The sequence below is a fragment of the Zea mays genome, chromosome 3 (assembly GCF_902167145.1).
Source record: "Zea mays cultivar B73 chromosome 3, Zm-B73-REFERENCE-NAM-5.0, whole genome shotgun sequence".
NCBI classification, from domain to species: domain Eukaryota; kingdom Viridiplantae; phylum Streptophyta; class Magnoliopsida; order Poales; family Poaceae; genus Zea; species Zea mays.
This window is the reverse complement of record NC_050098.1, coordinates 190,404,011-190,430,393: the sequence shown is the minus strand read 5'-3', so window position 1 is coordinate 190,430,393 and position 26,383 is coordinate 190,404,011. Positions and strand designations below refer to the sequence as shown.

General features: G+C 50.7%; 3 protein-coding genes across 4 annotated transcripts in view; 2 read left to right on the top strand and 1 right to left on the bottom strand.

Moving 5' to 3' along the window:
• The first annotated feature begins 1,544 nt into the window (after nt 1–1,544).
• On the top strand, nt 1,545–3,849 carry LOC103651069 (uncharacterized). Of its 2 annotated transcripts, none has more exons than XM_020551166.1 (3): nt 1,545–1,983; nt 2,077–2,230; nt 2,353–3,849. In XM_020551166.1, the coding sequence occupies exons 2-3, from the start codon at nt 2,113–2,115 to the stop codon at nt 3,573–3,575; spliced, it is 1,341 nt and encodes a 446-aa protein (XP_020406755.1). In that variant the 5' UTR covers nt 1,545–1,983; nt 2,077–2,112; the 3' UTR covers nt 3,576–3,849. The 2 variants fall into 2 exon arrangements, with proteins under 2 accessions (XP_020406755.1, XP_020406754.1); XM_020551165.2 differs by having other exon boundaries at nt 1,546–1,976.
• A 579-nt stretch (nt 3,850–4,428) lies between these two features.
• Nucleotides 4,429–7,104, top strand: LOC103651068 (putative pentatricopeptide repeat-containing protein At3g11460, mitochondrial). Its single transcript, XM_008676664.4, has one exon. The coding sequence runs from the start codon at nt 4,587–4,589 to the stop codon at nt 6,648–6,650; it is 2,064 nt and encodes a 687-aa protein (XP_008674886.1). The 5' UTR covers nt 4,429–4,586; the 3' UTR covers nt 6,651–7,104.
• Nucleotides 7,105–15,767: 8,663 nt separating this feature from the next.
• Nucleotides 15,768–26,383, bottom strand: part of LOC103651067 (probable inactive serine/threonine-protein kinase scy1) — a 35,545-nt gene continuing 24,929 nt past the window's right edge. The window contains exons 19-21 of the mRNA XM_008676662.3: nt 25,931–26,040; nt 16,628–16,873; nt 15,768–16,401 (exon numbers count right to left, since the gene is read on the bottom strand). Coding sequence (XP_008674884.1) covers nt 16,037–16,401; nt 16,628–16,873; nt 25,931–26,040 — 721 coding nt within the window. The 3' untranslated portion in view covers nt 15,768–16,036. The remainder of the gene's footprint in view (nt 16,402–16,627; nt 16,874–25,930; nt 26,041–26,383) is intronic.

Here is a 26,383-nt window from a genome sequence, read left to right as displayed (position 1 = left end):
TAGAGCACTTAATCCTTGCGTGAATCAAGGGAGAACCACGCCCTTGTGGGTGCTCCAACGAGAACTATTAGGAAGTGTCAACTCTCTGATACCTCACGAAAACACCATTATATTCCTAACCCTTCTTTGCTTTAAGCATTTACTTTTGAGCAATTCAATTTTTTGTTTTTATATTACTAGATTTGCCATGCTAGAATAGGGTTGGAACTTAGGGTGCAAAACTTTTGTCCTAGAAACAAATAAACTTTTAGGTACAAGGGATGAAGTTGGCTATTCGGTAGGATTTAATTGTTATGAGAAATTTTAGATTAGGCTAATTCTACTCCGCTCTTGGGCATCTTGATCCTCTACCACTACAACAAGATAAGCTCAAAGCATGGCATAACCGAGACATGTGCCATGTACAGTTTCACGTCTGTGACAATATAGGACTAGTTGTACCTCTGCTGGACAAGGTCCATTGTGCAGCAAGTACATAAATTTCGCCTCTTTTGTGTTATAAAGAGAGAAGTAAAGCAATGTAGAAGGGATTGTGGTTGTCCCATGTGGACCCAAACAGACAGGCATCTAGGGCTGGGTTCTGGTTGAGCTAGACTCAATTCATCTTTATAAGCTAGGTTGAACCAAGGGATAACATTTGGAGGTGACCTAGAGGCCAATAGTCTAAACTCTAACCAGAACAAAATAAATAAATAGAGACCAGTGTCATCTGGCTCAGCTGACACCAGAGCCTGTAATCTTCTTCACTTGACTCAGATGTCGTTTAAGTTCTCATCCTGGCGTAGGTGTGAATGTCTTCGTCTGATGAACGTTTGTATTAGCCTTGCACCATTTTTCGACTGGGAAGTACGGTGGGGTTTCAGCTCCCTGGGTTTTAGCTCTGCCAAAAAAAAAAACGCTGCATCGAATCCGATGATTTGCTTGCATGGTCGGAGTAGAAAGGCTCCCGTTCCAACATGCAGAAAGGGTCCGAACCATGGTCCATGGACCCGGTCCCAACGATGGATGATATGATCCGGGCCAGGCGTTGACGCCGATGTCAAGCGAACGTGAACCCAAATGAACGAACGGGTGGGTGGGTATTCACGGAACGGAAGTATATGCGCGCGTCGGTTTGTTCGGTTCCTGATTTTCGAGTCCCACCTCGCTCACGCTTCAGAAGTTTCTGCCCCGGTGCCGGTAGCTTTTCATTCGCACACCTCTGATCTTTCACTAGTCACTACTCGTCAATTGCACCGGCGAGCCTCCGATCCGAGCCTAGAGGGTGTTTCGCGAAGCAAGGGACACTTTGACTTTCCATTTCTTCGTGTCTTGGAGCTGATGCGATAGCGACGACTACGAGGCACGCACCGCCGGTGGGTGGTGAGAAGTCAAGGTTTCCCTGGTACTAGTAACAATGGAGACCCACCCATTGGTTAACCGATGCAAGAACAGTTCAAACCATTTGTAAACAGCAATTGGATGGGAGGGAGAACGAATCACGCGGTGACGTGTGGGAACACGTCCCTCGTTGTATTTGTGCGGGCTCGATGCCTCCTCGAGCGCGCGCGCGCGCGGTAGGGGAGACCGGATCTCCCTCCTCCTCTCGCTTTCAGCACCCGTGCGCGTCGTGTCCTAGCAACCTACCGTACCACTTCACTCGCGCAGGCTGGCGTCGACGGCGGTTTGGAAGCAGCAATCTCGCCATAACAGCCTCTTGTCCAGAGCAGAAGACGTCCTAGTCAGACGCACAGCTTGGCCTAGTCCTACTGCTTCCCTCCCTAGCGGTTTCAAGAGACGACGATTCTCCTCCGTGTTCTTCCATCCTTCTGCTGCTCCGGCGTCACGTCTCAGGAGGGTTTCTTGGAACGGATCTGAGCTGTGCAGGGCAGGGCAGGGCAGAGCAGAGCAGCGAATTCCCGTTTATTTCTTGAGATACAGTTGGTGAACAGGTGGAGAAGAAATCGAGAGAATTCTTAAGAGTTCGGCGGGTCTAGGTACGCGGTATGCCTCTCGATCGGTTCTTCTCGACGGCGTCGTGACGACGCGACGCGGTTCTATCGCTGTCGCTCACGAATCCCTGCGTTCTTCTTGCAGGTAAGCCGCACGCCGGCTGGCCCCGGCCGCACCGACATGCAGACCGAGGAGGGGAAGTCGCGGTTCGGGCGGTGCCCGTACTGCCGCGCCATGATCTACCAGGACCTCAGCGCGATCATCTTCTACTGCAGCAGGTGCCGCACGCCCATCCGAGGTACGCAGGAAGAGCTCCTCCTTGCGCGCGACGCCGTGCCGTGTCGGCTTCTCTGTTCACCCACCAGGCCACCACCACCCGGGCGCGATCGATTGACGGCGTCTCCTCCCGCATTGGTGCAGGCAAGAACCCGCAACCCACGGACGAGACCGAGTACGCGCTCGCTCAGCTCGAGATCCTCTCCGCCGACACCGCGTCCGTGTTCTCCGACGACGCGGAGCCGCCAAATCCGAGGTCAGCCTGGGCCGTCGACGACGACGGTGGGCGGCCGCCGCTGCAGAGCAGGTCAGCAGCGACCGGAAGAAGCTCCGTGCCGAGCAGGCAGGGCACGGGAGCCGCGTCGTCCTCGTCGTACAGAGAGCTCGGTCCGGTCCGGACAGGTCCAAGAAGCAGCGGCGGCTCTCTCAGCTCCGGCCTGAACCGGGATCGCCAGACGGAGGCCGCGGGAAGCGCATCGCCGCTGCACGGTCGCGTGACCCAGCTCCGGCCGTCGTCGCGGCGGACCAGGCGATCGAGCGGCGGCAGTGACGCGGGATCGGGCACCGAATCCGACTCCGACGCGCCCGCGCCGGCTACGTCTTACACGAGCCGGTCGTCGCCGCTGAGCTCACAAGAACTCGAGGTGGCGACGGTGTTGTCAGGAATCCAGCCGTCCGACCTTACGAGGACGCCACTCAGCGACCCGGCGTTCCAGAAGGACCTCCTGCAGGCGCTGGACAACCTCCGGAAGCTCATCGCCGCCGTGGACCACCCGCGAAGCATCGACGGGCACTGGCAAGGCGTGACGATGCCTCGGCTGAGCGCGTCCTGCAACGACGAGAGCAGCGGCAAGCGTACAATAACAAGGCGCAGCTCCCGGCTCATGCGCCGCCTGGAGTCGCAGCTCACGCGGGCGTTGCCCGCCGAGCGCCCGCGCCGGAACGCGAGCACTTCGTCCTCCTCTTCGGCATCGAGCAGCCGGCGCGATGGTACCAGGCCGCGGGCGCACCAATGCCGCCCAGTGCTGGGCGGCGCGCCGTTCGTTGTCTGCGGCGAGTGTTCGGAGATATTGCAGCTGCCGCCCGCCCTGCCGGCCGGCAGAGCCACCACGCTGCAGTGTGGTGGCTGCGGCGAAGCGTTCCAGGTGACGTTGCCGACGATCGGCTCGGTGGACCTACCCAAGAAGATCTTTTCAGCGCCGCAGCCTGCTGTCTTCGTCGGACAGGACGCCGAGGAGTATCCGCTCGCGAGAAGCAGCAACCTGAGCGGTGAACAACCACGGCCTGCGGGGCCGCTGCACCGCGTGCTGGGGTACAGCTCCGTAAGCTCGGTTCTACGCAGTCGGCGGTACGGCGACAACAGCTGAGCGTGCCTTTCTCTTTTGTTTTCATTCTTTTTGGGCCCTAATTAGGGCGGAAAGATTCAGTGATTTGTGAAAGTTCATGAACGATTCTTCATTCTTTTCGTATCTGTTTCATAGAATTGCTTGTAAATTCAAACGAGCATGATGCCCTGGTTAGTTTTTTTGGTTTCTATGCACATTTCTTTTCCACTCAATGTGTATTATTTTTAGAATATATTCGTAACCGAAGGCTGTACAAAACGAGAGTTTGTGAGTCCATGTCAAGCTTGTTATTCAACGATCTGTATCATGTGGAAACTCTTAAGGCTCTATTTGGAAGTGTAGTGTTTTTGCAGTTTTGAAATAATACTATGATATTTGATGATACTATAGTATTGGAACACAAAAGGTGTTTAGTTTATACAGGTAAAACACAGTTTTAAATACCATGGTTTACCTAAAACCGTGGTATTTTTAGAGTTTTCGAAACTCCACTCAGGACCTCACTTTTCTTCTCTTCTCTCTACCTATACTTTGTTTTTTCAATGCAACCAAACAGATCTCGGTTTTGAACAATACTGTGGTTTTACTGTGGTAAAGTAATACCGTAGTATTTGTGTCATGTACAATTGTAAACTATAATATCTCAAAACTACATTTCAAAACTGCATTTCCAAATATGTCCTAAGATTTTGATTGTTTGTAGCTAACCAGAACAAGTTACATCATCGAACAAAAGGAAGAAAAGGAAGAACAACAAGAAACCTGCTCCAGTTGACCAAGACAAAGAGTGTCAGCTAGATGTGAGCATGGTCCATCAGATCCAACCATTTCAATCCGACTTGTCAAAAAAACCTGACGTGATCAATGCGATGAACGAAAATAAGCTATATTTTTTATTCCACAACAATCAATGGGTCGAATACGGGTCATAAAAAATCCAATCTAAAGCTAAAAAATCTGACCCAACAAAAAAACCGACCCAATGTGTCCAATAAGAAAGCATGGATCGACCCGACCCAATGCAGGTACAAAATGCCCACGCTATCTCACTCGGACCCGATCCAACGTTTGCGCAAGTCTATCACTCTATTGGCAGCACGGGCCCGCCCGCCGGACAAACATATGATCGAACACCTGACCGTCTCCCAAATGACAAATGACAGCCCATGGAGCATGGCCACTGAATCTTCCGCCGTCGCCTTCGCTGGCGACGCAAATTCCACCGAATCATGGAGCGCGCGGGTGCGCACCCTGACGCGCCTCGGACGGCACAAGGAGTCGATAGCTCTTTTACGTCATGGCGGCCCCTCGCCGCCGCCCCACGCGCTTGCGCTCCCGGCCTCGGTCATCTCCTGCGCCGCGCTATCCCTCCCCACCGGCGTTGCCCAGATACACGCGCTCGCCGCCAAGCGCGGCCTGCTCCCCGCCGCCGACGCCTACCTGCTCTCCGCGCTGCTGACCGCCTACTCCCGCCTCGGCTGCCTCCGGCTCGCCCACCAGCTTCTCGACGAAACGCCTATTGAGTCCACATCCCACACCACGCTCCGCACCGCGTTCAACTCTCTCATCTCCGGCTGCGCCCGCCACTCTCTCCCGGTGGCTTGCTTCGCTCTCTTCCGCCGCATGCGCGCCATCGCGGTCCGCTTCGACGCGGTGACCCTCCTCGCGCTTGTCCCTGCCGCGCCACTGAGCGTGGTGCCGCAGGTCCACGCCCTCGCTGCCCAAGTCGGGCTCGCCACCGAAACTTCTGTGGCCAACTGCCTCATGTCCACATACGCGCGCGGTGGCGCGTTCGGCGCGGCCCTCGCCCGGAGGGTCTTCGACGAGATGCCGCTGGCCTCCCGCGACCTGGTGTCGTGGAACGCTGTGCTATCAGCCCACGCGCAGAACGGCCTGGCTGTGGACGCCCTCGATCTCTACCGCCGCATGCGTAGCCCCGAAGGCAGCGGGGTGGAGCCGGACGCCGTGACGATCGTCGGCGTGCTCTCCTCCGCAGCGCACCTGGGCGCGCGCGGTGTGGGTTTCGATGCTGAGCACTACGTGGTCCAGAGGCTCCCGGGCTTCCGCACCAACGTGCAGCTGTGCAACGCGCTAATCAACTTCCATGCGCGCTGCGGTAGCCTGCCCCGAGCGCAGCAACTGTTCGACGAAATGCCCGCGAAAAGCATCGTGTCATGGACGGCGCTGATTACTGGGCACGGCATGCACGGAAATGGTGGCGTCGCCGTCAGCCTCTTCGAAAGGATGGTGTCCGAAGGCATCCACCCGGACAACGTGGCAATGGTCGGCGTCCTCTCCGCATGCAGCCACGCCGGGTTGTACGACGAGGGGCGCATGTACTTCTCAACAATGGAGAGCGTCTACAAGCTGCGGCCCACACTGGAGCACTACACCTGCATTGTGGACCTCCTCGGACGTGCTGGCCGCCTGGAGGAGGCTCGAGAGCTCATCTCATCGATGCCCATGCCTGCCGACGGTGCCGTCTGGGGCGCCCTTCTTGGTGCGTGCAAGATACACAAAAACGTGGAGATTGGGGAGGAGGCCTTTGCGCGCGTCGTCGAGCTGGAGCCGAGGAACGTGGGATACTACGTGCTCATGTCGAATATATACACCGACACGGGGCAGCTGGACTGCGTCGCGAGGGTACGGGCGGTGATGAGGAAGCGCGGGCTCAAGAAGGAGCCCGGATGCAGCTACGTCGAGCACAACGGGAGGGTGCACCTCTTCATGGCCGACGACCACTCGCACCCACAAGCGAGGAGGATCTACGAGCTGGTGACCAGGCTGGAGCTGATGGTGAAGGAGAAGTCGGGAGTGCGGGAGAGCGTGGTGGCGGTCCCCAAGGGACGCATGGAGAAGGAGGCTGCACAGCCGCTGGTTGGGTTTCACAGCGAGAAGTTGGCGGTGGCGTTTGGGTTGCTGAACACCGAGGCCGGCAGTGAGATTGTGGTGATCAAGAACCTAAGGGTTTGCGGGGACTGCCACTCGTTCTTGAAGGCGGTTTCGGCCACTACCAACCGGTCGTTCCTGGTCAGGGACGCGAGCCGATTCCATCGCTTCGATGGTGGGGTTTGCTCCTGCAAGGATTACTGGTGAAGGGCCTGGTGCTGGGCTGCTGGGTGTGTGAGACCATTTTTTGCCTTTGAACAAGGCGCTAAATGGGATGCGCACGTGCTGATACAGACGTGATACAAAGTCCAAACTACAACGTCCTCACTCCCGGGGGACGCCGTCTCTGCTGTCAGGCGGTACAGGTTGGAACTTGAGGAAGACGAGAGGAGCACTAGATCAGGGCACTTCGTGACGAATTAATTCCAGCCAAACTCACTCCGTTCTGAATAGTGCCTAGTTAGCGTGGATACTGATCGCAGGCATCGGCTGTTGGTTGGAGAATCGAAACCCTAACCCTAATTCATGAGTTGGGTCTCTATTATATAGAGTCAAGTGGACCAAAGCCCATTACGAAGGGGCAAAACATGTAACTCCTATACAACACTCTAACACCATCGCAATTTTAACTCTATCTAATACAGATGTTGAATGGATCAAAAATCGGCGAAAACAATCGACGACAATCCCTTGGTGAAGATGTTGGCGAACTGCAGCGTGGTCGGGACGCTGAGAACCCGAACATCACTGGCGGCGACATGCTCAAGGACGAAGTGCATGTCGATCTCTACGTTCTTTGTGCGCTGATGTTGCACAGGATTGGTGGAGACGTAGACCGCGCTGATGTTATCGCAGTAGACGAGGGTGGCACGTTGGAGAGGGTTGTGGAGCTCTTGCAGAAGCCGGCGTGGCCAGGAAGCCTCGGCCATGTCGTTGGCCACAGCACGATACACGGCGTCAGCACTAGAGCGAGAGACAACGAGTTATCTCTTGATGGCCCAGGATACACTGGTGGGGGAAGTGGATGGCAAGTGAATAGAGTACAGGGGCCGAAGCTGTCACAGCGAGCATGACACGAGTGGGAATGTGTCGTATGGTAAGCCCCCAGAGATCGAACTCTATAGAACAGTGGTTATCACTAGTGAAGCGATGAACTGAGAGAAGATGATGAGTCAAATGGAGAGCATCAAGAACGTCGTTAAGGTAGAAGGGTCCTAGAAGAACTGATGCACCTACTGGGGTGAACGGGAGGGAGGAACTGTTCCCCACCACGATAGAGGAAGGATGTGAGGGTGGAGAGTATGGTAGTGGGATAACGAGCTAGTGGTAGGAGTGGTGTGAAAGGAGGTTCCGGAGTTGACCATCCAATCGGTGGGAGAGGGAGGGGTGGTGAAGGCACAGGATGCGAGGAGAGAGAGCTAGGGGAGGTGCTCCGATAGAGCCACTAGGAGGGGAGGGAGACAGCAAGGTCTCGATCGCCAGGGAGGCAATCATAACACAGGGAAGACAAGTGGTCCAGGCATGTGGTGGCCCGCCTAAGGGTGGAACTGAAAGTCGCCTAGAGGGGGTGAATAGGGCGAATCTGAAATTTACAAACTTTAAGCACAACTACAAGCCGGGTTAGCGTTAGAAATAAAACCGAGTCCGAAAGAGAGGGTGAAAACAAATCACAAGCAAATGAAGAGTGTGACACGGTGATTTGTTTTACCGAGGTTCGGTTCTTGCAAACCTACTCCCCGTTGAGGTGGTCACAAAGACCGGGTCTCTTTCCACCCTTTCCCTCTCTCAAACGGTCACTTAGACCGAGTGAGCTTCTCTTCTCAATCAAACGGGACACTAAGTCCCCACAAGGACCACCACACAATTGGTGTCTCTTGTCTTGGTTACAATTGAGTTGGAATTAAGAAAGAATGAAGAAGAAAAGCAATCCAAGCGCAAGAGCTCAAATGAACACAAGTATCTCTCTCACTAGCCACTATTTGATTGGAATTGTCTTTGGACTTGGGAGAGGATTTGATCTCTTTGGTTGTGTCTTGTATTGAATGCTATAGCTCTTGTATGAGGTGTGAAGGCTGAAAACTTGGATGCATTCATGTGTGGGTGGTTGGGGGTATTTATAGCCCCAACCACCAAACTAGCCGTTTGGTGGAGGCTGTTGTCGTATGGCGCCACCGAACACTGTCCGGTGCGCCAGCCACGTCACCCGACCGTTAGGGTTCGACCGTTGGAGCTTCTGTCTTCTGGGCCACCGGACAGTCCGGTGGTGCACCGGACAGGTCATGTAGATTGTCCGGTGCGCCGTCTGGCGCGTGCTCTGACTTCTACGCACGCTGCCACGCGCTGTAGCGCATTTAATGTCTTCTGCAAACGACCGTTGGCGCAAAGTAGTTGTTGCTCCGCTGGCACACCGGACAGTCCGGTGCTACACCGGACAGTCCGGTGAATTATAGCAGAGCGGTTCCCAGAATTCCCGAAGGTGAGCAGTTCGGAGTTGAGTTCCTTGGTGCACCGGACAGTCCGGTGCGCCACACGAGGGCACACTTCGGTATTCTTTTGCTCTTTCACTTTGAACCCTTTCTTGGTCTTTTTATTGGTTTGTTGTGAATCTTTGGCACCTGTAAAACTTATAGTCTAGAGCAAACTAGTTAGTCCAATTATTTGTGTTGGGCAATTCAACCACCAAAATCAATTAGGAAAAAGGTGTAAGCCTATTTTCCTTTCAATCTCTCCTTTTTGGTGATTTATGCCAACACAAACCAAAGCAAATATAAAAGTGCAGGATTGAACTAGTTTGCATAATGTAAGTGCAAAGGTTGCTTGGAATGAAACCAATAATTATTTCTACTAGATATGCATGGATGGCTTTCTTCTAATTTTAACATTTTGGACCACGCTTGCACCACATGTTTTGTTTTGCAAATGTTTTGGAAAGTCTTTTCAAAGTCTTTTGCAAAGTAGTCAAAGGTAAATGAATAGGATTTTGAGAAGCATTTTCAAGATTTGAAATTTTCTCCCCCTGTTTCAAATGCTTTTCCTTTGACTAAACAAAACTCTTAATGAAATCCTCCTCTTAGTGTTCAAGAGGGTTTTGATATTAATTTTGAAGAGGGTATACCAATTTGAAATTATATCAATAATAAGATACCAATTTGAAAACACTACTTTAAAAATAAATTGAAGGACTAAAAATTTTTGAAATTGGTGGTGGTGCGGTCCTTTTGCTTTGGGCTAATACTCTCTCCCCCTTTGGCATGAATCGCCAAAAACGGAGTCATTAGAGCCCTTCTAACTACTTTCTCTCCCTATGGTAAATAGCATATGAGTGAAGATTATACCAAAGTTGGAGAGTGGTGTAGAGCGACGGCGAAGGATGAATAATTCGATGGAGTGGAGTGGAAGCATTTTCTTCGCCGAAGACTTCATTTCCCTTTCAATCTATGACTTAGCTTGAAATACACTTGAAAACCACATTAGTCATAGCAAAGAAAGAGATATGATTAAAGGTATATAAATGAGCTATGTGTGCAAAATATCAATCAAAATTCCTAGAATCAAGAATATTTAGCTCATGCCTAAGTTTGGTAAATGTTTGCTCATCTAATGGCTTGATAAAGATATCAGCTAATTGTTCTTTGGTGTTAACATATGCAATCTCGATATCCCCCTTTTGTTGGTGATCCCTTAAAAAGTGATACCGAATGACTATGTGTTTAGTGCGGCTATGCTCAACGGGATTATCCGCCATGCGGATTGCACTCTCATTATCACATAGAAGAGGAACTTCGGTTAATTTATAACCATAGTCCCTAAGGGTTTGCCTCATCTAAAGCAATTGCGCGCAACAATGACCTGCGGCAATATACTCGGCTTCGGCGGTAGAAAGAGCCACAGAATTTGCTTCTTTGAAGCCCAAGACACCAGAGATCTTCCCAAGAACTGGCAAGTCCATGATGTGCTCTTTCTATTAATTTTACACCCTGCCCAATCAGCGTCGGAATAACCAATTAAATCAAATGTGGATCCCCTGGGGTACCAAAGGCCAAACTTAGGAGTATAAACTAAATATATCAAGATTCGTTTTACGGCCCTAAGGTGAACTTCCTTAGGATCGGCTTGGAATCTTGCACACATGCATACGGAAAGCATAATGTCCGGTCGTGAAGCACATAAATAGAGTAATGAACCTATCATCGACCGGTATACCTTTTGATCTACGGATTTACCTCCCGTGTCGAGGTCGAGATGCCCATTAGTTCCCATGGGTGTCATGTGGTTTGTGCATCCGCTATCGATGATCCAACTTGAGGCCCCGGATGCATAAACCTACAAAGCAATTTTAGGTCTTGTTCTTAGGTACCCAAACGGTCTTGGGTCCTTTGACATTAGAAACAAGCACCTTGGGTACCCAAACACAAGTCTTTGATCCCTTGTGTTTGCCCCCAATATATTTGGCAACTACTTTGCCTGATTTGTTAGTAAGCACATAAGATGCATCAAACGTCTTAAATGAAATGTTATGTTCATTTGATGCAATAGGAGTTTTCTTCTTAGGCAATTTAGCACGGGTTGATTGCCTAGAACCAGATGCCTCACTCTTATACATAAAAGCATGATTAGAGCCAGAGTGAGACTTCGTAGAATGAACTTTCCTAATTTTGTGCTCGGGATAACCGGCAGGGTACAAAATGTAACCCTCGTTATCCTGAGGCATGGGAGTCTTGCCCTTAACAAAGTTAGATAATCTTTTAGGAGGGGCATTGAGTTTGACATTGCCTCCCTGTTGGAAGCCAATGTCATCCTTAATGTCAGGGTGTCTCCCACTATAGAGCATACTACGAGCAAATTTAAATTTTTCATTTTCTAACTCATGCTCGGCAATTTTAGCATCTAATTTTGCTATATGATCATTTTGTTGTTTAATCATAGCAATGTGATCATGAATAGCATCAATGTTAATATTTCTACATCTAGTGCAAATTGTAACATGCTCAACGGTAGATGTAGAGAGTTTGCAAGAATTTAGTTCAACAATCTTAGCATGTAAAATGTCATTCTCATCTCTAAGATTGGAAATAGAAACATTGCAAACATCTAATTCCTTAGCCTTAGCAACTATTTTTTTATTCTCATTTCTAAGGCTAGCAAGAGAGGCATTCAATTTTTCAATCTTAGCAATTGAACTAGCATTATCATTTCTAAGATTGTCAATTGATTAATCACAAACATTTGATTTCTCAACCTTAGAAATTAATTTGGCATTTTCATTTCTAAGGTTGGAAATAACATCATGGCAAGTGCTTAGCTCACTAGATAATTTTTCACATTTTTCTACCTCTAGAGCATAAGCATTTTTAACCTTAACGTGCTTTTTATTTTCTTTAATTAGGAAGTCCTCTTCGCTATCTAAGAGTTCATCCTTATCATGAATAGCACTAATTAATTCATTTAAATTCTCCTTTTATTGCATGTTTAGGTTGGTAAAAAGTGTCAATAAATCATCCTCATCATCACTAGAATTAGCCTCATCACTAGATGTTGCATACTTAGTGGAGGATCTAGATTTTACCTTCTTCTTTTTGTCATCCTTTGCCATGAGGCATTTGTGGCCGATGTTGGGGAAGAGAAGGCCCTTGGTGACGGCGATGTTGGCGGCGTCCTCGTCGTCGGAGGAGTTGGTGGAGCTCTCGTCGGAGTCCCACTCGCGGCATACATGGGCATCGCCGCCCTTCTTGTAATATCTCTTCTTCTCCTTTCTTCTCCACTTCTTGTCGTCGCCCCTGTCACTATCACTTGATAATGGACATTTAGCAATGAAATGACCGGGCTTACCATACTTGTAGCAAACTTTCTTGGAGCGGGGCTTGTAGTCCTTCCCCCTCCTTTGCTTGAGGATTTGGCGGAAGCTCTTGATGATGAGCGTCATTTCCTCGTTGTCGAGCTTGGAGGCGTCGATGGGGACCCTACTAGGTGTAGAGTCTTCTTTCTTCTCCTCTGTTGCCTTGAAAGCAACGGGTTGCACATCGGGTGTGGAGGAGGCACCTTGCTCGATGATTTTCTTGGAGCCTTTGATCATCAACTCAAAGCTCACAAATTTGCCTATAACTTCCATGGGAGACATTAGCTTATATCTAGGATCACCACGAATTAATTGAACTTGAGTGGGATTAAGAAATACGAGTGATCTAAGAATAACCTTGACCATTTCATGGTCATCCCACTTGGTGCTCCCGAGGTTGCGCACTTGGTTCACCAAGGTCTTGAGCCGGTTGTACATGGCTTGTGGATCCTCTCCTTGGTGAAGCATGAAGCGACCGAGCTCCCCCTCGATCGTTTCCCTCTTGGTGATCTTGGTCACCTCGTCTCCTTCGTGCGCGGTCTTGAGTACATCCCAAATCTCTTTGGCGCTCTTCAACCCTTGCACTTTGTTATACTCCTCTCGACTTAGAGAGACGAGGAGTATAGTGGTGGCTTGGGATTTGAAGTGCCGGATTTGAGCTACTTCGTCCGAGTCATAGCCTTCATTCCCCATGGATGGTTCCTGTGCACCAAACTCAACAATGTCCCAAATGCTAGCATGGAGTGAGGTTAGATGGTGCCTCATTTTATCACTCCACATACAATGATCTTCACCGTCAAAAACCGGTGGTTTGCCTAGTGGGACGGAAAGTAAAGGGGTGCGTTTGGAAATGCGAGGATAACGTAAGGGGATCTTACTAAACTTCTTGCGCTCATGGCGCTTAGAAGTGATGGACGGCGTGTCGGAGCCGGAGGTGGATGGCGATGAAGAGTCGGTCTCGTAGTAGACCACCTTCTTCATCTTCTTCTTCTTGTCACCGCTCCGACGCGACTTGTCGTGTGAAGGGGATCCCTTCACCTTGTTGTTGGACTCCCCGGATGGAGCCTTCCCATGGCTTGTGGCGGGCTTCTCGCCAGTCACCATCTCCTTCTTGGTGTGATCTCCCGACATCACTTTGAGCGGTTAGGCTCTAATGAAGTATCAGGCTCTTATACCAATTGAAAGTCGCCTAGAGGGGGTGAATAGGGCGAATCTGAAATTTACAAACTTTAAGCACAACTACAAGCCGGGTTAGCGTTAGAAATAAAATCGAGTCCGAAAGAGAGGGTGAAAACAAATCACAAGCAAATGAAGAGTGTGACACGGTGATTTGTTTTACCGAGGTTCGGTTCTTGCAAACCTACTCCCCATTGAGGTGGTCACAAAGACCGGGTCTCTTTCAACCCTTTCCCTCTCTCAAACGGTCACTTAGACCGAGTGAGCTTCTCTTCTCAATCAAACGGGACACTAAGTCCCCACAAGGACCACCACACAATTGGTGTCTCTTGTCTTGGTTACAATTGAGTTGGAATTAAGAAAGAATGAAGAAGAAAAGCAATCCAAGCGCAAGAGCTCAAATGAACACAAGTATCTCTCTCTCACTAGCCACTATTTGATTGGAATTGTCTTTGGACTTGGGAGAGGATTTGATCTCTTTGGTTATGTCTTGTATTGAATGCTATAGCTCTTGTATGAGGTGTGAATGCTGAAAACTTGGATGCATTCAAGTGTGGGTGGTTGGGGGTATTTATAGCCCCAACCACCAAACTAGCCATTTGGTGGAGGCTGCTATCGCATGGCGCACCGAACAGTCCGGTGCGCCACCGGACACTGTCCGATGCGCCAGCCACGTCACCCGACCGTTAGGGTTCGACCGTTGGAGCTTCTGACTTCTGGGCCACCGGACAGTCCGGTAGTGCACCGGACAGGTCCTGTAGACTGTCCGGTGCGCCGACTGGCGCATGCTCTGACTTCTGCGCGCGCTGCCGCGCACTATAGCGCATTTAATGTCTTCTGCAGACGACCGTTGGCGCGAAGTAGCCGTTGCTCCGCTGGCACACCGGACAGTCCGGTGCTACACCGGACAGTCCGGTGAATTATAGCGGAGCGGCTCCTAGAATTCCCGAAGGTGAGCAGTTCGGAGTTGAGTTCCCTGGTGCACCGAACACTGTCCGGTGGTGCACTGGATAGTCCGGTGCGCCAGACTAGGGCACACTTCGGTGTTCTTTTGCTCTTTCACTTTGAACCATTTCTTGGTCTTTTTATTGGTTTGTTGTGAATCTTTGGCACCTGTAAAACTTATAGTCTAGAGCAAACTAGTTAGTCCAATTATTTGTGTTGGACAATTCAACCACCAAAATCAATTAGGAAAAAGGTGTAAGCCTATTTCCCTTTCAGGAACACAGTCATAGAGAACAGAGTTCATGGCCCAATCAAACGCCATGAAGGTGCCTCAAACAAACTGGTCGTCGTGGAAGACGTGCACAACGATTGTTGTGGAACTGGGCGAGGCTAGAGGCACCGATGGTGGTGGAACATCGTAGGATGTGCTGGGCAAAGTGGCGTGCGGTGGAAGAGCAACGGGAAAGGGGTGGGTAAATCGGGAATCGTAGGGGCTACGTGCGAGGGAGGGCTCCCCGGCGTGGGAAGCGGGAGCGTGGCCATATGAGCAGGGCTAAGGACGCTGATGCGGGTGAGGGAGGGAGCGGGCACAGTCCAGATGCGTCGAGATTGCAGGTCTGAACATGATTGATGATGAGCTCGTTGTGGCGCACAGCACGAACAGGGAGGAGCTGGAGACAGCGGGCGAGGGCGTTGGCAAAGGCGCGCGCTGACAAGCAGTAGGGAGGCACGAGACTTGGGAGTGAGGTGGAGGTGTGGTGTCGAGGAAGACGCAACACCCCTAGCCAAGCTCCACAAGCTGATGGCGGCATGGTGTTGCGATGTTGAGAGCGTCGGCGAGGCAAGGTTGGAGGAGACAAGCAACTAGCGCAGGGCGAGATGTGTAGCTCGACGCAGAGGGAGTCGGGCCAGGGCGACGCCGCCTGGGCAATGGCAAGCATTGCAATTGCGGGTAGGGAGGCACGAGCCAGCCGAAGGGAGGAACCGATCGGCAGCGTGGGTCGATGGCGGCCCTATGGATGGTGGCGGTTTAGGGGGCGGCGACCCTAAGCGATGGCGCACCTGGGGATGGAGGGGAGGTGCGGCTCCTAGGCGACGACGCACCTAGGGACAACAGCAGCTCAGGGGCAACGACCGATCTAGCGAGGGTAGCAGAGGGGCTATGGGGTGGGGAGGAAGAGAGATAAACCTAAACCTAGATCTAGTACCAAGTTGGAGAATGAAAACTCTAACCCTAATCCAGGGATTGGGTGTTATATTATATAGAAGAGGCTGAAGCCTGAAGCCCATTACAAAGGGGCAAACATGTAAGTTCTATACAGCGCTACACCGACAAGTTTTATCCCAACAAAAAGGAAATGTCAAAGTAATCAAGCCAAAATAAGGCAGGGGCAAATATATTAATAATATTTACTCGAAACAGCTGTGATGTACAAAAAATACAAAAACAAAAAAAAACGTATGTGTCTATTTTAATACACAATGGTGAAACAATATTAATACATTTGTCAAAATTGTGTCCATATATTGATACCTTTTGCTAGTTTACAAAGAATGACATCCTGGTCAGACTCAAAGCATGGGGGACAAAAAGGAAAACTTCGCACTCTTGTACAACATTTGATATCATAAGCCATCACATTCCAGTTGAGGATGTTCTTCCTATTCTTTGAGCACCAAGTTTTGGTTGCGCAGGCTTTGTTCCTCGGCCCTTACCTGATGAGGCTAAGGGCCTGGCTTTGGTTCCTGGTGGAGGTGCTGCAATGGCACCCCATAGGTCGTCACTATTCGCTGCAGCTGGCTTCAAAGGCTTTCCAGATGATTTTGGAGGAGGTGCCGCTATTGAACCCCACAGGTCATCCTCATCGTTATGTGATGTTGATGGCTTGATGTCTGCAGGTTTTGCTGCGCTTTTGGGTGGTGCAGCAGCTATAGGACCCCATAGAGGATCGTCTTCTGATTTTGGCGCTTTTAGTGGGTTGGATTTAGATGAGTTTGCAACTGCATTTGAGAAAATCAAGAGAAGAAAACCGACAGCATTAAATGGTTATCTTATTAATCCAGTTTGGTACCATCACAAGGATGTAAAAGATGGAACTGTTTCCCTATGTGAAGTTGACACGTGGATAATTTCACATTTGATTATGTTTCCAATAGTACAATTGTAATGAAAGATGACCATGCAGCTGCATGAAAGGAAATAATGCACTTGACAAAAGCTACTTACCAGCTTGCTTTGGTTGCGCCACTGGACGTTTCTGTGCAGCCTGTATGTTGGATAGAAGAGATGGTGATGGCTTGTCCTCAAACGGGTCTACATCATCCCATCCATCTTTATCACTATTCTCCTCATGGATATTGTCATCCTCAAGCTCACCCCACCCATCTTCTGAAGACCTTGCTGATGCTGGTGCAGCTTGATCAAGGGAGCTGGATGTGGATTGTGCATACGCTGGTGTGGAAGCCTGAGTCTCTGGCAATCGAATTGATACTCAACTGTAAGTGAACAGTACTATAGGTGCTCACACTCAAATAGTCCAGAAAGAAAAATAGGATAGATGTTGCAATGGTGCATGAAGGTACTAATAACAGGATACTACAAGGTTAGGACTCAACATATATATATAACACATGGCAATATGGCATTATCGATTCTTATTTGTCACGGTTTTTCTGTTCTTTATTGCTTGTCACTATTAGAGATATGTAAAGTCTAACCTATGCGTATCATGTTACTTGTATTCCAATATATGAAATCCACCCCCACCCCTAGTTGGGTGTGGGGTGTTCCCTTCTACATGGTATCAGCAGTCTGGTCTCCCTCCGTCCTCTTCCTCTGCCCTAACTATCCGCACCACCAACTACACGGCCGCGTGGCCACTCACCCCTGTGCACGAATTCCCTTTCTCCGCACGCGACTCCTCCGCCCGCAGGATCTCCGCTAGCGCGCGACTCCTCCCATATGTAACCTCCCCCTTCGCGTGCAACATTGGTCCCATGTGTCTCCCTCTCCCGTGTGTGCGCTCTGCCCACCTCTGCACCTCTGCTACATACGTTTGCGCCCGCCCCCAGCTGCTGCCGTGTGTGCTGTCTCGCGTGTCCTGCTCTGTGTGTGTGCACCTCCTCCTGCTGCTGCGATGTCGACCTCCTCTACGCTCTCATCTGGTACCATCAGCGCCATGGGGACTGTCTCCACCAGGCCATCGTCGCTCCCTACGCAATTATTGTCATCTGCTCTCACGTCCCTGTTGTTCTTGAGCTGAAACATCCAAACTTCCACAAGTTGACGCCCTTCTTCAAGTCCCTGCTGGGGAAGTTTGGCCTTCACGGCCACATCGAAGGGACTGCTCCGGCCAATCGCAATGATCTCCAGTGAATCATGGACAATGCCTGCATCCACAGTTGGCTCCTCAGGTCCATCACACCGGACATCCAGCCATCCAGGACCTCGCCATGGAGGTCGATCAGACAGCGTGCCAACTCTAGATCACCACTGAGGGCTTTTTCTGGCCAACAAGGAGGTCCACATCGTCTTCTTGCATGAGTTCTCCATGAGGCAGGGGGATCTCTCCATCAACAACCACTGGCAACACATGAAGACGGTAGCCGATGCCCGGAGCGATGTCGGACATGCGGTCTCGTCCTCAATCCCCTCCGCGGCCTCAATCCGCGCTTCACCAGCCGGCGGTACATCATCGACACCACACCGCTCAGTGACTTCAACACCACGCGCCGAAGCTCGTCCTTAAGGAACTTTCGCCTAGCCAATGAAGACAAGGTCACCCCCTGCGCTCCTCACTGCCGGTTCGTCTTCGAGCAGCATAATATGTCGCAGGGCCTTTGCTTGCTTCAGCGTGGCACAGGAGCGGGTGACCACACTACCAGCACCGGTGCAAGCAGCAGCGGTGCCAACTCCAACCACAACAAGAAAGGTAGTGGAGTGGTTCAGCAGCAGCAGCAGCAAGGGGGGCCACGCGCTCCCCTCCTGTGGCTCTGTTGGCCCCCTGCCCGGTCAGCAGCAGCAGCCCCAGTGGCGTGGACAGGGGCTGCTTGGAACGTCTCCGCAGGCACATTTAGCTTTCGCTCTGGCAGAGTTCTCCATTCTGGCTGTCGTCCAGCAGCCACAGTTTGCTCCTCTGCCGGGTCCTCAAGCTGGTGGCTGGAACCAGGCGGGTCTCAAAGCGACATTGAACCAGATGGCGCTTCAGGCTGCTAGTCCTTGGGGGCTGGGGTTCTGGACACTGGTGCCACATCTCTTCGGATGGTATATTGCTCACCCGCCTTCATCCATTACTGTGGGCAATAGTCATTCTAAAACATGACACCCCCCCCCCCCTTGGGTACGAGGTGTTCCCTTGTACAGTCACCCACCAAAGGCTAGAATCAGTTCCATCCAAAAAAACACTCAAACTACGGGGGGTAAGACAGCTCCCAGGCATTATTATTAAGAAGTAAAATCTTCTCATGCAGATCGAAAAAAACTCCGAACCCCTGCCCCACCCATATACAACAACACAATAGACCATGTGGGAACGGCCGCGACCGGGGACCAAGCCTGACCTGTGCTTTCGCGTGGACAAACGAGGGGATTTTTTTTTACCCCCAGCCTGAAATTCGCTCCCACGGGGAGTCAAACTCAGGACCTGAGGGGTGCTACTCAGACCACCCAACCAACTCAGCTAGAGGTCCTTTCGCATGATCAGTTCCATCCAACTTTCTGAATTTTGACCATTGACATGCAAAACCTCTAAAGTATGATTTAAGATTTATATAAAAAAACATATTAGCAGATTTTTCTATTGAAATTATTTCATAGAGGTATAAATTATTTAGCAAATGTTAATTTTTTTTTCTCGAATACGCAGGAGAGCTGCGTATCATTATATTAAGTAGAAAAAGATGGGGTGAGGTGTTAAAGAACCTCATACAACTCAACACACCACGCAACAAAAGAAAAAAAAGAAAAAGAAAAAGAGCATACTAGAGACCAACTCCTCAAATAATATGCCGAGGTAAAAGGATATCAGATAATCCGCGAGCCCCAGCCCTACACCAAAGATGAGACTCAGCCATGACCCAATTTATGACCTTGCTAGCCCTAGGCTGCTCGCCGTTGAAGACACATTGATTGCGATGAATCCAAATGGCCCAAGCTCCTAAAATGATAAGGGAGTTCAGCCCCTTGCGCAGCTTCTTATCGGAGGGGCTAATAAGGGTCATGCTTACATTCTCCCACCAATCATCAAAGGAAGAAGAATCAAGACTGGGAGAGAGGTGCTGCAAACCGACCGTTTTCAGGATATTAAACCAGACTTCCCTTGAGAAGACACAGGAAACTAGCAGATGATTCATAGTTTCTTCCTCCTGGTCACATAACAGACAACTTTGAGGATGAGGCAGGCCTCTCCTCGCCAGCCGGTCAGCGGTCCAGCAGCGGCCGTGCGCCACCAGCCACATGAAGAATTTACATTTTCCAGGAGCCCAACTCTTCCAAATCCTCCTCCATGACCTAAAGGTTGTTGAGCCAATAAAGAAACCATCATAAGCCGACTTGGCGGTATAATTTCCTGAACTAGAGAGCAGCCATAAGTGCTTATCTTCCTGTTCCGGGTGCAAAATCCAGCTGGCAGCGAGGTCCCAGACTTGAAAAAATTCAGTCAACACATTAACAGTAATAGCCCCTCTAATGTCCTGAACCCAGCTCCCAGTAGTGAGGGCATCCTGAACACTCCTTTTCCTAGCCCTTGAAGAGACCAACCTGACAAGATGAGGTGCCAACTGTTGTAGGCTTTGGCCATTTAACCATTTATCTGTCCAAAATAGAGTATTCCTGCCATTGCCCACTTCAGAAGAAATTGATGCAGAAAAGAAGGCCAGAACTGAAGGGTGCACATGAAAATTGAAGGCAGCCCAAGGCCGGTCAGGTTCAGTTTTTTTTAACCAGAGCCAACGCAATCTGAGGGCCCAACACATATGCTGCAGGTGGGAGATGCCCAAGCCTCCAAGCTCTTTAGGTCTAGTCACTTTGTTCCAGGCCACCAAACAGTGGCCACCCATAGCTTCTTTTCTTCCACGCCAAAGGAAATTTCTCCGAATTTTGTCAATGGCCTTTAAAGCCCAAGAAGGAAGATCCAATGCCATAGCTAAATAAACCATCATCGAAGATAGAACTGACTGAACAAGAATCAGCCTTCCAGCCCTAGATAGCAGATCAGCTTTCCAACTAGGCAGGCGATCTGCAATCTTATCAATGAATGGCTGAATGTGATGTTTACCAAGTCGCTTCAACGAAAGAGGCACCCCCAAGTATTTGCAAGGAAAATTGGCAACAGGACATGGAAGAAGATTATGAATGGTAGAAACATTTTCCGCCGAACAGTGAATGGGAAATACACTGCTCTTTTCCATACTTGTTTTAAGCCCTGAAGCCTCACCAAAGATCTTAAGGATATCCATGGTGACCTCGAGATCCAGAGCCACAGGTTGCAGGAAGATCACCACATCATCGGCAAAAAGAGAAGTGCGGCAGAGCTCTGAGTGGGCAGATAAAGATTTCAGCAGACCGTCTTCAGCTGCCTTCTTTAACAAGTAGTATAAAATATCCATAACCAGAATAAACAGCATGGGAGACAGAGGGTCCCCTTGCCGAAGCCCCCTTTTGTGGTGAATTTTCTGACCTGGTTCGCCATTAAGAATCACTTGAGTTGATGCAGAAGCAAGCAGATTACTCACAATGTCACACCAAATTTGACCGAAACCCAAATGCTTCATCACTTCTAACAGGAAAGACCACGAGACTGAATCAAAGGCTTTTGTGATATCCAACTTAAGAAGGATCCGAGGAAGTCTTTTCTGATGGAAAAGAATAGCTGTCTGTTGAACTAGCATGAAATTGTCAAGGATGGATCTACCTTTAATAAAGGCACTTTGAGTATGCGACACCAATTTATCCAGATGACCAGCCAGCCTGTTAGCCAAAAGCTTGGTAATGAGCTTAGCAAAAGAATGAACCAAGCTGATGGGCCGGAAATCCTTAACGAGCGAGGCGTCTTCCTTTTTGGGCAGAAGAATAATATAGGCTGAATTGAGCAAGTCAAAATTCAGCAGCCTCCTATTCCAGACTGCCATAGCAGCAGCCAAAATATCTCCCTTAATAATCTGCCAACAGGATTTATAAAATTTCCCTGTAAACCCATCCGGGCCAGGAGCTTTACTGGACGGCAGGGATAAGATGGTTTTCCAGATTTCCTCCTCAGAAAAGGGGCTGTCCAGCGATGAAAGGTCATGCGTAGGGATGTGCAGGTGTTCCAGATTTATAGAATGCTCTCTGTCAGTTGAACGACCCAGCAGATTGAAGTAGAAATCATTAAGCAACTCCTTATCCTCGTGTCTGGACAAAATAAGACCATCCGAGGATAAAAGATTACCAATAAAATTCTTGCCTTTGCGATACTTGGCGTGCAGGTGGAAGAAAGCAGTATTAGCATCCCCCTCAGCCATCCAGGTGATCCTAGAGCGGCTCCGAGCCATAGAGCGCTGCAAGGAGGAAAGGGCCACGGTGTGACCATCAAGCTGGTCCAGCAACCACTTTTCGACCACCGATAAAGGCCTACTATCCTGGGCAATCTGGAATTTATGCATAATTTCACGCGCCATCCCAAGCTGCGCCATAATATTTCCTTCCCTTTTATGAGACCATCTCTGAAGGTGTCTGACAGTGGCTCCAAACCTTCTAGAAAGGGTAACAAAAGGGTCAAAGGAGGGAGAAACCGAGTTCCAAGCGATCTCTACTGCCTCAAGAAAACCAGGAAGCTTAGTCCAGTGGGGTTCAAAGTGGAACCGGCGACGACCAGGTTTCAAGTCATGGAGGCCCAACAACAAAGGGCAGTGATCAGAACCATCAGTGCTCGCACTCTGAAGAAGACAGTTGGGAAAAAGTTGCTCCCAACCAGGAGAACAAAACATTCTGTCAAGTTTAACAAGCGTGGGTGCATCTTGACGGTTAGACCAGGTGAATTTCCTCCCGTGAAGAGCTAATTCTTTAATGCCGAGATCATTGATGAGCCTTCTGAAACTGTGCATAAGCTGCCTATTAAAGTTGCCAGTGCTCTTATCTTCATCTCTGTATATAAGGTTGAAATCCCCCATGATAATCCACGGACCAAGGCAGACAGAACTTAAGCCTCTTAGCTCCTGCATAAACTGATGTTTATTGCTATCTCCCTGAGGACCATACACACAAGTTAACCACCAAGGTTGCTGATCCCTGGGGCTGAACTGCACCGACACACTATGAAGATCCACCCTTGAAGAGCTGGCTGGTCCAATCTCATTGGTCCAGGCCACCAAAATTCCACCACTGGACCCTACCGAAGGAAGGACCAATCTGTGCACAAAATTACTTCCCAGAGATGACAAGACAGTCTGAACGGAAATCTCAGGCATTTTAGTTTCTTGAATACAAACCACATTGGCTCTGAAGGAATTAATCAAGTTGCGAACCACATCCTGCCGAGCCTTAGAATTCAAGCCTCTCACATTCCAGCAAACAATTTTTGAAGGATTCATAATAAAAACCCCAGACAATAACGACCAAACATATAACAGATCAGCACTCACCCACCTCAGGGACAGACCAGCCAAAAAGGGCTGCAAGCGCCTGAATATGGGAAGGGGAGAGAGGCTTGTCAAACAATTTGCTGTAACGATCCAGAGCCTCCGGATTGATGCCTTCGTTCTCATCAATCACGTGAAGGACCCTCATCACCTTCTTTCTGAATCTTGTCTGACCATCGCTGGAAGTGGCAAGGTTCTCAACACCAATTCCGGCAATACGCCGGCTGCGACGAGGAGGAACAGCAGTGGAGTTCGCAGCCCCTGGTCTGCCAGTCTGAGGAGCAGGCAAGATATGCATTGTAGACTTGGTAACCCTGCATCTGAAGGAAGATCTGAGCTGATCTGACATGGGCGAATCCGAAGGCGAAATGGAGACATCCACCGAAGCGTTTTCAGAGCTCTGAACTAACTGAGAGTCGACCAACGAAACTTGGGGATGCTGCTGTAAAACCCGGCATCTTCTGGAATAAACCTTCGGGGGCATACACCACAGGGTTCTGGAAGGAACCAACCCCAGGTTACATGAATGAAGATCCGAGGGTGTCGCATTCTGGAGATCCTCCTGGTCCAAGTGCGTCGTAATCTGGTTGACCACAGAAGGGGATGCAGTTTCCGACAGAAGATCTCTGGGGAAATGGGTGGAGGCAGAGCCGCCCAGACACCGATCACCAGGCACCACAACAAGTTGGGGAGAATAATTATCCCCAGCAGCAGGAAGGACAGGACTCGAGGAGGCGGGAGAGGAAGCGTCCAGAGCAATTAAGGCCTTGGAAGACACAGGCGCTGCCAGCTCAGAGACCGAAAAGGTTGGGGGAGCTGACGCATCAACTGGTCCGACAGGCCTCAGAAACGAAGCATCATCCGCCTCCCGGGAGGAGATTGCAGGCACAGGCGCCGCCAGCCCATCGACCGGAGAAACCGGGAAGGCTAGGGCATCGACTGGCCCGCAAAAATCTGAATTTGAGTTGTCACGTGGCTCCAGGCGCGAGAGAACCGAAGCGCGAACCGAAGACGACTGGTGCTGGAAGCCGCAATGACGCGTCTGCATGGAACCAGAGTCACGACCCCCGCCATCGTCGCGGCTTGAATGGACGCGCGGCCCCAGGCGCGAGAGAACCGAAGCACGAACCGAAGACGACTGGGGCCGGCAGCTGAGACGACGCTTCTGCCTGGAACCCGAGTCGCGATCCCGGCCATCGTCGCGGCCGCCCGGAAACGGCGGAGAAGGTGGGGTAGGGGGCACCAACGACGACCGGTCAGGGTGAGACACCAGGATCGAAACAGGGTAGATCACCGTGCGCGGGGACGAAGGCACATCCCCCTCCAGCACCGACGGCTCCTCCACATGCAGGTCAATAATCGACGGAAGACCCCCTGGATCAGCACACCAGGCCCGTAACTTGAACACGGACAGGTCCCCACCATCCTTAGTGTCATCATGCAAATCGAGGATTATACAGTGTTCATCCAGAAGCTGTTCCGCCGTACGGATCTCCCAGAGATGAATCGGGAGACCAAGAAGCTCAACGTCCAGCAGCCGCGGCAAAGCGCTACCACCAGAGGCCATGAAATGACGGGACCATCTTCTGATGTGCAGACGGAGGGGAGGTGCGTAGAGTGACTGACCACCATTGAACACCCGATCAGCCAGCTCGACGTTGGGAAGGAGGGCAACAAAGGCGCTCGGCGCAACACGACGAAGATCGAGCGCATCCGCCTCAAGATCATATCTCGAGATGAGCGCATCAGAGACCTCCGCGGCGCAGCCAGAGACCTCCCGACCCACAACAGAGACGAGCAGGGCACGCCGGAGATCGTCTTCAGCATGAGTGATCCTCTGGGTGCGCCTAAAGAAGCGCGAAGGCCGGGGAGCGACGCCGGGAAGGACGCGATCAACCTCCAGGGCCGCCTGGGGCGTCCCACCAGAGGCCACAGCACGGTCACCACCACCGAGTCCACCGCTGGCCCTCCGCCTCCTGTGCCCCCGTCGAGTACGACGGTGGCCGCCGCCGTCGGAGCTCAGACCACCGCCACCACCGGAGCCCGCAGCGGCGTCACCATCCTGACCACCCTCCACGCAAACCGGGGCCATGGTGGAAGACGAAGAGTGAGAGACAGGACGCCACACCAGGGAACGTCGCGGTAATCCTGAGCTCGTCCGCCGTCGCGGACACACGCTAGCACGGTGCCTCGACAGCCTGCAGAGGAAACATCTCACCGGACGGCGACAGACAACCGCACGGTGGGAAGGCGAGAAGCAGTTGAAACATTTGCCACGCAAGTCGGCAGGGATAGGCCTGGGGGGAGGCTTCGGAGGACCAGAACGGCGCCAACGAGCATGACGATTCACGACCGTAACCCAACCATCAGCAGGAACGTCATCAAGGGGGGGCTGGACGGGAGGGATGGAGGAGGAGATCAACACATCCCTATATGAAGGTTGCCTCCCAGCAGGGCCGCCACCATCATCACTCCAGCGCTGGGCCTTGGTACGCCCAGCAGGAAAGGAGTCCGGAGAGGAGAAGGGCCTCGGCGCAGGGGAGGGAGGTGTTGTGGCCGCCGGGCCTGGGGTAGGCGCCGGCGTGAGGCTCTGGGGGGGTTCAAGCGCCGGGGGGAGGGGGAGGGGGAGGGGAAGGGCGAGGGGGGGAGGCGGGAGACACATTGTTTCCTTCCGTCTAGCAAATGTTAATTCAATTTTTTTTTTACAAATGTTAATTCAAACTTGTAAAAACTGGTTGTCAGATGCATCCAGAAACCTACAAGTATTCATAACAGTTAAAAAAGAATTGACGGGGGAGTACTGTATACATCCTCTTTTTTTTAAATCTAAACATCATCCCTTTGTGCATGTGAGAATAGTAGTAATGTTAGGGATGAAAGCAATTGTTATAATTAAATTACCAAATACCAATACCTGGAGCGGCAGTCAAAGCTGTTGATGCTTGAGAATTATTAGCATTTGCAGTAGATATTGGGGCGTGGTCAGAAGGTTTACCCTTTTGTGTAACAGAACTCATGGCCCACCTGTATCCAGACGAATTTGAATAAACAATCCAATGGAGAATACAGAAGGCTAAAATAACATATCATTCAGTATGTGGTAACTGCTTAAAACTGGCATAATTTTTTCAACTCTTTCACAAATGCAGGTTAATTTATTACTGATACTCAGAAGTCCATGATGCATTGGGTAAAGCTTTCGACGAGAAATATTAAGCATAAATGATTTGATCTGTTTGGTTCCTACCACATTGTCATACTTCTTTCCACTTGCCAAACTTTGCATAATCTGTGGCAAACAATATGCTCCCCACACCTTACGCAAGGTGTGACAAGAAGATGTTTATGATGGGTGGGGCTGTGGCAC

What these genes read in the sequence shown, in the direction of transcription:
- LOC103651069 (XM_020551166.1), top strand. Translation starts at nt 2,113, where the DNA reads ATGCAGACCGAGGAGGGGAAGTCGCGGTTCGGGCGGTGCCCGTACTGC. An exon ending in GTGCCGCACGCCCATCCGAG is followed by an intron (nt 2,231 to 2,352) that starts GTACGCAGGAAG and finishes GCATTGGTGCAG; the next exon opens with GCAAGAACCCGCAACCCACG.
- LOC103651068 (XM_008676664.4), top strand. Translation starts at nt 4,587, where the DNA reads ATGCCCACGCTATCTCACTCGGACCCGATCCAACGTTTGCGCAAGTCT.